The 11,718-nt window shown below is 39.4% G+C and overlaps 1 protein-coding gene across 4 annotated transcripts; it reads left to right on the plus strand.

The window, feature by feature from the left end:
- Positions 1-6,449: 6,449 nt before the first annotated feature.
- Positions 6,450-10,742, plus strand: LOC113117585 (putative nuclease HARBI1). 4 transcript variants are annotated; one of them, XM_026286362.1, is made up of 12 exons: positions 6,668-6,796; positions 7,689-7,759; positions 7,847-8,023; positions 8,114-8,175; positions 8,258-8,344; positions 8,432-8,473; positions 8,542-8,715; positions 8,792-8,827; positions 8,926-9,479; positions 9,549-9,664; positions 9,761-9,872; positions 9,967-10,742. In XM_026286362.1, exons 1-8 carry the CDS (start codon positions 6,687-6,689, stop codon positions 8,825-8,827), a joined length of 759 nt encoding a protein of 252 aa, XP_026142147.1. In that variant the 5' UTR covers positions 6,668-6,686; the 3' UTR covers positions 8,926-9,479; positions 9,549-9,664; positions 9,761-9,872; positions 9,967-10,742. The 4 variants fall into 4 exon arrangements, with proteins under 4 accessions (XP_026142146.1, XP_026142148.1, XP_026142147.1 ...); XM_026286363.1 differs by having other exon boundaries at positions 6,667-6,796; positions 8,792-9,479; XM_026286361.1 differs by having other exon boundaries at positions 6,450-6,796; positions 8,542-9,479.
- The last annotated feature ends 976 nt before the right edge of the window (positions 10,743-11,718 follow it).

Below are 11,718 nucleotides of genomic sequence, written 5' to 3' on the forward strand. Positions count from 1 at the left end.
ATTGTAGTAGAGATCCTATACATTTGCTGGCGCCACCGTTTAACTTCTCCGGGAAAGCGAGACGGGGATTAACATGCGATGGCGTTTCTGCAGCGTGAATAAGGGCGGACGGGTCAGGTGTTGGTGTGACAGCGGGGACAGTGTGAAGGCTTTGAACTGCTTTGACGAGTTCCTCGGTGATAGACGTCAGTCAATTCAGCTGATGTTGGTTGGCAGCAATCTGACTGGCTTGGGCCGCCATGTTAGTACGAAGACTTTCATAAGTCTTCTGTGATGTACCAGAACTCAAAGTGGGATCCATGTGCAGGCTTTATTAAGAAACTCGTAGTCGTACTGGCAATGGTCAGTAACAGCAATTTAAACAACGTAGGATGAGCAGATACGTAAAGATGGGACAGGCAGAATGTCAGGGTCACAGGCAGAGAATCAATGCCCAATAAACAAGCAAGGGTCGGTAGGTAGGCAGTGGAGGTTCGTAAATGATAACAGACAAGATCAGCAACAGGAAAACAAAACCGGGTAATAACGCTCAGAAATGACAGACACAGCAAATCAAGACTTCGCATTGAACTGATGTGATAGTCCAGTTTATAAACACCAGTCCTGATGGGTTGCAGCTGTGAGGGTGAACAGAGTCCAAGGACGGGGCTTAAAGGTAATGTAATGTAGTCAGTTTAAATGAGTGGGTGGATGCGTGTGTGTCATTATTCAGGTGAGGGTGCGTCACGGGGTTCATCTCCGTGACAATTACGTTCTATTCCTATATGTGCATCCATACAAAATAAATATTTGTTTTTGCTTGTATTCTAAACAAACTCTTTAAAATTACTGACAAAATGTATTGTCTAGTTGAAGATTTCCACTCTTTAAACTTGATAGTGCTGAAAATGAGTCTGAACATATGACTACTTTAGGTATATTAACGTGTTCATCCTACCGAAGAGCCAAAAATATGGCAATCATTTCTGTAGTATAAACTGACGGATACTCTTTCTGGTGTTCTATACCTTACCCTTGGAACATATATAGCTGCTGTATGGACTGTTTCAGGATCTTTAGATTCATCTATGTATATGAGTTACCTTAAAATTAGATTAGCCTATATGCTCTTTATTTTTCATCTAAACAAAAGTCCTTGTTGTTTTATTTTAATAAGCCACTCACACTTACTTTAGTAGCCTAAATCCTTGAATATGTCTTTTATTTTGTTAATATTAACTTCTGGCATGAAATTCTACATTCATAAATGTATGTTTTTCAAAATCCCCCCACGTTTAGTGGTTTTAAAAAGAATTTGTGATGTATTTGGTGTTCAGTGTTGTTTTATTTATTTATTTTACATTTATTTTGTTTTATGATGTACAGAGTGTGAACGAAAATTGAGTGTAATCTCAGACCGTATTTGTCTGATAGGCAAGGCAAGGCAAGTTTATTTATATAGCACATTTTGTACACAATGGTAATTCAAAGTGCTTTACATAAAAGAAAGTAAAATAATAATGAAGAAAAATAATAACAAAAATAAAACAAGCAATTTTAAAACTTTTTAAAACTTTTTTAAAAAGCTAAAAAGATGCGTTTTGAGTCTAGATTTAAATGTGACTAGTGTTTTAGCACATCTGATCTCTTCTGGAAGCTGATTCCAACTGCGGGCAGCATAGTAACTAAAGGCAGACTCCCCTTGTTTTGTGTGAACCCTTGGTATTTCTAACTGACTTGATCCTAGTGATCTGAGTGCTCTGTTAGGTTTATATTCAGTGAACATATCTGCAATATATTTCGGTCCTAGGTCATTTAGTGACTTATATACGAGTAAATACGAGTATATACGAGCCAGTGTAAGGACCTGAGTACTGGTGTGATATGCTCAGATTTTCTGGTTCTAGTCAAAATCCTGGCAGCAGCGTTCTGGATGAGCTGCAGCTGTCTAATGGTCTTTTTGGGAAGGTCAGTGAGGAGCCCATTACAATAGTCCACCCTGGTGGTGATAAAGGCATGAACAAGTTTCTCCAAGTCTTGACTGGAAACAAAACATCTAATTCTTGCAATGTTTTTTAGATGATAGTATGCTGATTTAGTTACTGCTTTTACATGACTACTGAAACTTAGGTCTGTCTCCAGAATCACACCAAGATTCCTGACTTGATTTTTAGTTGTTTGACCCCTAGAGTCAAGGTATGCATTCACCTTGAACACATCATCTTTGTTTCCAAATGCAATGACTTCAGTTTTTTCCTTATTTAACTGACGACAGTTTTGGCACATCCAACTATTAATTTAATCAATTCATTGGCAGAGGGAGTCAATGGGGCTGTAGTCATTTGGAGATAAGGCTAGGTAAATCTGGGTATCATCAGCATAGCTGTGGTAGGCAATTTGGTTCTTTCTCATTATTTGACTTAGTGGAAGCATTTACAGGCAAAACAAGAGCGGTGCAAGAATTGGGCCTTGTGGGACTCCACATGTCATGGACGTCCACTTAGACTTATGCTCTCCTATACTCACATAATAGCCTCTCCCTTCTAAGTATGATCTGAACCATTTAAGTACCATCCCAGAAAGCCCGACCCAGTTTTCCAGTCTCTCTAATAGTATGTTATGATCAACAGTGTCAAACGCAGCACTGAGATCTAGCAATACCAGCATCGATATTTTGCCAGACTCACAATTTAAGCGAATATCATTTATTATCTTAATGAGTGCTGTCTCTGTGCTGTGATGCGGTCGGAAACCAGATTGAAAATTGTCCAGGTATCCATTTGAGTTTAAGTATTTGTTCAGCTGATTAAAAACTACCTTTTCTATAATTTTGCATATAAAAGGAAGATTAGATATTGGTCTAAAATTGCTCAAAATTGTGTTATCAAGATTGGTCTTTTTCAGGAGGGGCTTAACAACTGCAGTTTTTAAGGAGTTTGGAAATGTCCCAAAAAGAAGTGAGACATTCACCACTTCTAAGAGATCTGCTTTTAAGCAGTCAAGCACACTTTTGAAAAAAGATGTGGGAAGTGTGTCAAGACAACAGGTTGACGATTTTAGTTGCTGCACTATGTCTTCCAGAATTTTGCTATCAATTGTTTAAAAAATAGACATAGTATCTTTTTGATATTTTGGCCAAATCTGTCTGACCTCTGCATTACTTGAAGATGTGCTAATCGCCTTCCTGATATTTATGATCTTCTCAGAAAAGAAAGAAGCGAACTCATTGCATTTGCTGTCTGAGAGCATATCACTGGGAATCTGACTTGGGGGGTTTGTCAGTCTCTCAACAGTGGCAAAAAGAGTACGAGTGTTATTTAAGTTACTGTTTATAAGGTTTGAGAAGAAATTCTGTCTAGCTGTGGCTAGATTCACATTAAAAGCATGAAGGCTCTCTTTATGCTATAGTGAATTTCAAGTTGTGTCTTCCTCCACATCCGCTCGGCTTTTCTGCATTGTCTTTTCATAGTCTGAACTGCTGTTGATCTTCTCCAAACTGATTTCTGTCTGTTTGTTTTATTACTGACTATTATTGGAGCAATATCATCAATAACATTCTTAACTTTTGACTTGAAGGAATCAATGAGAATATCAACAGAATCTGCAGAAATGCTTGGTGTTAAAGATATAGCCTCCATAAATAGTACACTTGTGTTCTCGTTTATGTATCTCCTTCTGACCAGTGGCGGCTCCAGACAATTTTGATTGGGGGGGCAATGGGGGGGTCCTGGTCTTTTCGAGGGGGGTCTCATGAAAACCAACAAAAAATACAGTGGACATGGCTAATAACTGCATATTTCTGCTACTAAACAACAAAAACACCTTTGCAATGTAAACAAATGACAGGCTACATTTGTTATTCATATCCTTCACACTGCACTTTCATGTCAGGTATATTATGCATTTTTATTGACATTGATATTTTTACATTTATTTCCAGATAGATATTATTGAGTTTACAGGCTAAAGTGGTCGTGCTGTTGTAAACACTGTTGCTTTTGTAGAAAAAAATATTTGCATCACATTTAAAATATAATTATATTTTAATTCATTTTTGAATTGTTTTTATTTTTATAATGATAATTCAGAGAATGAGAAAATCTGAATAAGCCTTACCAGTGTTGTGATAATTATTTTTACGTGTTAAAAATAAATAAGTACTGTAATATAATAAAAGTTTATTCAAATAACATAAAAAAGACCAGACCCCTCGATGCCTGTGAAACTTTTCTCCCTCAAACAGCACGCTAGTGTTACTTCTACACTACAGGCTACACACAGCAATATAAACAACGTATCTGCATGTTCTCACAACACATCGTTCTTGTAAAATAATAATAAGTAAATAAACACCAAAATCACTTCGGTGAGAATGAAACACCACTTACCAGCTGCCACGATGTTGAAAATATCCTCTAGCAATTAAAAAATGCGCGTGCAGCATGAGGAATCTTCCCGGTTGGATGAGGTCGTAGTCAGGTGAACTGTCATCATGTTGGTCATTTTATTTACGGCTAAATTATTATTAATAAATTGTACTAATATTATGATTGGGCGTGGGCAGGCATTCACAAAAGTTTATGTTATTACAAAAAAAAAAAATTGAGGAAATTTTGCTTTGACAAAAGGGCACTTAAGGGGCAAAGGAGCAGGTGCTCAAGTGAACCTGTTCTTTTGGACAATTCGATCAAATAAACCAGCTGAAAAAAAAATGGTTCACCGGTTATTTTGCGCTCGATGTAATGCCGTCATTGGCGATGAAGCCTTTGGTTTACCCGCGCTTATAACATTAGCAAAGAATCAGTTCAGAATCAATCACCAAAAGAATCAGTTCGGTTCAGATGCGCTCTGTGTCAGTCTGCTTCGCGCTGAATCACGCATGCGCAGTTATCATCAGCTCATCGGTTCTCGAATCGGACGCGTCCGACAGAAACGGTTCTCGGTTCAGTGTATGAATAAATGTCGAAATAATTATTATTTATTATTGTTCTGCGTAGTTTGAAGAGAAACATTTTTGGATCTTTATCCCGAATATATATATTTTTTAATCAGGAAGAGGCTGGGGGGTCAAATGGGGGGTCAAGACATTTTTTGGCAGGGTCTTGAGACCCCCCAAGACCCCCCCTGGCGCCGCCGGTGCTTCTGACAGAGACATATCTAGATTCAGTGGTAGCAGAGATCAATATATCAAAGAAAATACAGAAGTGATCAGATAGTGCTATGTCCTTAGTAACCAGGCGTGCAGATGGCACTGGGGACGGGGGGGACATGACACCCCCAGATTCATAGTAACCAGATCCGTCCCCCTCACTTTCTCAATGAAAGGTTATATTGGTAAACAGAAGATTAATCTGAGTTTCCGCGATGTACATTAAACCCGGCCCGCCGCTCCTTTAAACGTGTGAAACACGCTTTTGACCGCTGTGTCTGACCGAGTCCCAAAACACACTTGTAGCCAATCAGTGGTAAGGGGGCGTATCTTGTCCTGATAGCGAGAAGAGAGCGGCGCGCTCAATTTGAGTGCACAGGACGCATACTACATTACATTTACATTTAGTCAATTAGCTGACGCTTTTATTGAGAGAGATGGTGGATAAAAAAGAGGGCTTACAATCAAGCAAGAGGTAGGACCCGTGTAAATATCGGAGCAGCTTTCCAGCGGTGGAGAGAAACTCAAGGATTGGGAAGGGCTCGAATCGGACGCCGAGTTTTATTTTTGATAGGTGAGTAACGTTAACGATTTTGCGTTGTTTCACACAACTTATCCATGTTGGCTTTTGTTTGAATATGCTTGTGTGTCATCTTCGCATGTTTCCGCAATCGTTGTTGCCATGGTTGCGTATGCACGTGTGGGGTTAAGATTTCAAAATAGGGGCGATGCACGGTAGCCCAGAGAGCTCAACTTCACAAAACACATTCAAATAGAAAAAGCACCAGCAATTTAAGAAAACATCTTCATTAGTTTGACAGCAAATACTCAACACAATGAAATACAAAAACAAGCTACGAATGCTCACAACACAAACAAAGAAACGCTCTGCAAATACTCAAACCAAAGAAATTACCCCAACAAAAAGAAAATGTAAACAGTTTTTTTTTTTTTTAGTATTGATTACCATTTGTATGTCCATATTTGTACAAATACCATGGTTTTTTGTTAGCTTTTTTATATAATAAATGTATTTATTAATTAATTCATTTCAATAGTAAAACCACAGGCTATGGTTAGTTTTTGTAAGGTAAGCTGTAAAAGTAAGTTAGCCAGCTTACATAACCTTTCACAGGTACAGAAATTGGGTATTTAGTCAGCTTATTTAGGCTAATAATATCCATAAAAAAGCTAAGGAATCGTATGACCAGGATTGTTAAAATAAACAAAATATATTTTTTTCAGAGCAAACATTTATAAATTATGTCCCAGCCACATTTGTCACTTAACGGTTCCCTTAAATATTTCCGATCTGGGGCCTGTTGCACAAAAGTAGAATTAAGACATCCGGGATAAATGATTCAGCTGAGCTCAATAAAGCCAAAACATGTGCGTCCAGGCTTAATTGGTTGCACAAAGACCAAGCCAGGATGAGCAGACACGGATTCATTAAGCCAGGTGAAACCAATCCTGGATAGGTGCACGCTCACGGCTCACTCAAATAGACCCCGCCACAGATCACAGATTAACTGATTTGCCATGGCAACTAGAGCCGCACATGGAGGCATACGAGGAGGTAAAAGATATAATTAAGAAGAAAGGCAACACCGCCACAGTGATAAAGCAAAGAGAAAAAGCGTGGCAAAGTATTGCAGACCGCCTGAATGCGTAATTAGTGCACAATTACACACTCACCGCTCCGCTGAAACATCACAATTACAAATCAAATATTTAATTCACATCTCCAAAAACGCAGTTGTACTGTAATTATGAAACGGTTACATTTTTTATTGAAATGCACTGCATATATGAGTGAAATTGTGTAACGTAACTCCATCACACTGTATAAAGCTATATATTATTATTAAAGCCTTACATTATTATTTTACGTTACTACGCTCAGTACGGTTTAATCTTAGCCGTTGTACTCTGCTTATTATGTTGTCCACCGGTTTTTTTTGTGTTTCCCCTGCTTTTATTAATGTAAAGCAGCTTTGACAGAATGAAACAATTGTGAAAAGTGCTATATAAATAAAATTTTCTTGAATACATAGATGAGCTATAATAATAATCACTTTAATTTATATAGCGCCTTTCAAAGGACCCAAGGTCGGTTGCTCACTGCACTGCAAAAATGTCTTTCTTACTTAGTATTTTTGTTTTGTTTTCAGTAAAAAAAAATATCTAAAAAAAATCTTAAATATTTTCTAGAGCAAAATAACCTAGGAAAATAAGCAAAAAACTTATGCCAGTGAAACAAGAGAACTTTTCTAAAAGTAAGTGTTTATGGGAAAAGTAAACTTATTTCAAGAGAATTTTTCTTATTATATTGACAGATATTTAAATTTTTTGCTTGTTTTAAGCACACATTTACTTGAAGTTTATATTTTTGGTCTAAACCTATACTTATTTTGCTAGGTCATTTAGAAAATCAATAAAATACATGTTTTTTTTTTGTTTTTTTTTACTGAAAACAATACAAAAATACCAAGTCATTTTTGTCAGTGTGACTCCATTAAATGTTCTTGTGATAAAGAATGTGTGTGTGCGTGTGATGTAGATTAAACATGAACGGGCCAAAACGGACATGGCAGCAGGTCAAAATCAAATACAAGAACATTCTGCAGAATGGTATGGTCCCTGACTAATATTTAACAAAGCACAAGCATATATTGTACCCAGAAGGTGCCTGCTCACACATTGTCTGTACTGTTTTAGCAGTGAAAAAGAATACCCACAGACAAGGCACGGGTGGTGGGTCACCAAAGGCTGACCTTACCCCAGCAGAGGACATGGCCTTGGAGCTAAATAAAGGCAGGCCCGTCTTAGAGGGGATCACTGGGGGGAAAGAGACGAGCATAGGTTCCTCCCAAGATGCCACCCGCTTCATTCAAGGTATGTCCTTCCATCTCTACATGGAATACAACCACATTCATATTGAATCAATTTGGACTGTCTGACTTTGGTTTACCTATTGCCTTGCAGTGTCTGGCAGCACTGTGTTCCTGTTAGAGCCACCAGCACAAGCACCAGACGATGCTGATCCAGTGAGTACTCCATCAAAGGCATACTGTAGGCCTGGCATGTCTTGTCTACTGGCTTCAATATGAATCCGATTAAATGTGATAGGGTGAAAGCCCCAGTGCAGCAGCAACAGCACATGATGGAGACGATGATGAGGAGGAGACCATCTCTCTGGATTCCAGAAGGCATGAGGTATCATGTTAAGACTGTGAAAGTACTATTTACTCTACAATGGTGAGGAGTCCTCATCAAAATCAAAAAATCTAATTTCTTTTACAGGACCCAGATGCTATACAGTGGGAAAACCAGCCTGGCAACATAGTGCGTATTAATAAAAGGACACCACATCCTGCCAAATTCAAGCTGCGCTAATTGTATTGTGTTCACAGAGCTCACAAGCTATCAGAAAGTTGTATGGCAACCACCTCCGGCGCCAAATAGAACTGGCAGACATAGACATTCAGTACAAGAAGAAAAAGCTAGAAAATCTTGCACTGGAGTCCGAAATAAAAAAGAGGACAATTAGGAAACTGGACCTTGAAATAAAAAAACTTGAGCGGGAGGTGAGATATGCCTTCAATGTACACTGTATGCTAACTGTAACACAAATGTATTAATCATTTTTCTTTCCTCCCCCAGCTCCAAGAAGATGACACAGCTCAAAATAAAAATTAGGTATATTCTCGTAAAGTCAAGTGAGCCATGACATATGAGCTCTTATTGTGAGCACACAGGACGGTGGCATCTTTCTAAGGTATTTTTTATTTTCACAGCAATCAGTACAACCAAGTCATCGTTATAAGGCACCAGCCTCTTTTGCCCACCCCCCCGCAACAGGTGTGGCCACTAGCCTATATGAAGGCCCAAAATTGTGTGTTCCTTTCTGCTCTGACAATGGCATGCCCATTCTTGCGAGATGTGGTGGATGAAGAAGCACTTGTGCTGAGGAGAGCCTTCAGGCGAGAAAGGGTCTTCAGGGACCGGTTGGACCCACTGGCCTTCCCTGATGACCATCTATATGAAAGATACAGGTTTTCTGCAGATGGCATCAGGTATCTATGCAGACTACTGGGTCCCAGGATTAAGCACCGCACTGCACGGAGCCATGCACTGAGTGTGGAGCAAATGGTTTGTGTGGCCTTGCGCTTTTTTGCTAGTGGAGCCTTCCTGTACTCAGTGGGGGATGCAGAACAGCTGAACAAGGCCACAATTTGCCGCACAATAAGGAGTGTGTGTCTGGCTATCAAAGCATTAGCAGATGTCTTCATCTCCTTCCCTGGCCACAGAAGACTCTGTGACATGAAAGAGGAGTTCTATAGGATTGCAGGTAAGAGGATCTACAAATTACAGGACAACTGTTAACACATAGTAGGATACTCATTACTTTGTGTGACAGGTTTCCCCAATGTCATTGGTGCAGTGGACTGCACACACATAAGGATAAAAGCCCCCTCAGGTGCCCATGAGGCCGATTTTGTGAATAGGAAATCCTTTCACAGCATTAATGTTCAGGTGAACATAACTTTTTGATATTGTCCATTGACGAACACTCTGCATTGCCAATGATGTGCATTGATTGGTGTAATATTCCTCATCTTATGATTTCAGATGGTCTGCAATGCTGACTGTGTGATCAGCAATGTTGTGGCGAAATGGCCTGGCTCAGTCCATGACTCCAGAATCTTTCGGGCCTCTGAAATCTATCAGTGCCTATCACAAGGTAAGCCACACAACCCCTATTTATAACCATCATGGCTGTGTCAAGAATATCACTGTGTTCATGAGGTAGTAATGATGAGATTTTGTGTTGACAGGTGAATTCTCTGGTGTGTTGCTGGGAGACCGGGGGTATGGCTGCCAGCCTTTTCTCCTGACACCTTTCACAGACCCCCAGGAAGCACAGCAGGCCTACAACCATGCCCATGCCAGGACCAGGGCCAGAGTTGAAATGACCTTTGGCCTCCTGAAGGCACCCTTTCACTGCCTTCACAAATTAAGGGTCAACCCTGTTAGGGCATGTGATATTACTGTGGGTTGTGCTGTCCTCCACAATGTAGCCTGCCTGAGGAAGGAGAGGGCCCCCAGAGTGCCACCAGCCATGGACTGGGACAATCCGGCAATCTTCCCTGATGACGACAGTGGTCGGCTGCTGAGGGACCAATATGTGTTGAATTATTTTAGTTAGTATGTGTGCTTTCAATTTAGGTAAAAAATGTCCTGTTGTGGCAGAGGAAATAGGGTTTTTTTGGGTTGTTTTTTTTTTTTTAGGAATTTGGCCTCATGATGTTTGTGCGGTATACTGTGTGTAATACAAGGCTGCAGGGAGGCTACTGCATCCATTCATTTGTCTGTTCAGTTGATGTGTATGGATTTGTCCTGCATTTATTTTAGTGTGCAGACATGCAGGGTGTGTTATATACATACCTTTGAATGTGTATGTATCATTTTGTATAATATGCTTTGATTCTGTGCTTTCCATCTTGTAGAGTCACTGTGACTTCAGTTTCGAAAGGAGCTGATAGTTTACCTGCTTTGTTTTGTCCTTATTCAATAAAGGAACATAATGTTACACATTGTGTTTTTATATTCATATGGAATGTGTATTTGTTTATATGACCGAGTACTAGGGTCCCACTGAGGAAAAAGGATAAAGTCATAAATTTATGAGGCTGGTTCTTTCTGCAGTAAAGCAACATATTCTTTTTACAGTTTTGATAGTTATGACAATGTGATACTTCATATTCTGGCACATCAGCATGTCTTTGTTTATGAAACCATACTGAAGTACAATTTCACGAAATGCCCCACATCTGTCATTTTAACAACTGTCCTCCTTTAAAACAACTGGTTACAATATTATGACTTGTCTTTTTTTTTCCCCTCTGTGGCCCTAATATTCTATCATTTTATATATAGCCTTATAGTCTATGGGAAACTGTAAATTATCTAATGATAGCAACATCATCTAAAAATCATTAATCCAAAATGATTGAAATTAATGATCACAAACGTTTAAATAACGACAGTGGGTCTAGTTATATGTGATAACAATGTATAGTGAGCAGTGAAATAACTATTGGTTTCCATTTGTGGCGACTGCTGACTGACATTAGGGATGAGATTAAATAGATCCTGGAATTTAGCCTGGTCTGGAGCAGGCTAGCTCCACAGAATAAATCTCCATGGTAATTTATACCATAGCATATCCTCCTGCCCCCTATCCAGCTTTAGTGCAACCGGATTAGGGATCAATTGAGCCAGGATCACCAAGATATCCTGGCTTAATCCCTTATCCTACTTTTGTGCAACAGGCCCCTGGTCTGTGTTTTTGCAGCACATTTCTTTATTTGTTTGTATTCTGAGTATTTGCAGCACGTGTTGTCAAACTGATGAAGATGTTTTCATAATTTACAGGTATTTTTGTCATTTGCAGCATGTTTTCTCTCTCGGCCACCGTAGCAGGTCCTGTTGGTGTATAGGTGTGTTTGTTTTGGTGCTAAAGAATCGGGTCTGGGCAGATGCAGGCTGAAGCACAATAATAGTCTAACCATTGCTTAACCCACATT

This window comes from Carassius auratus, chromosome 17, assembly GCF_003368295.1.
Source record: "Carassius auratus strain Wakin chromosome 17, ASM336829v1, whole genome shotgun sequence".
In the NCBI taxonomy this organism is placed as follows: Eukaryota; Metazoa; Chordata; class Actinopteri; order Cypriniformes; family Cyprinidae; genus Carassius; species Carassius auratus.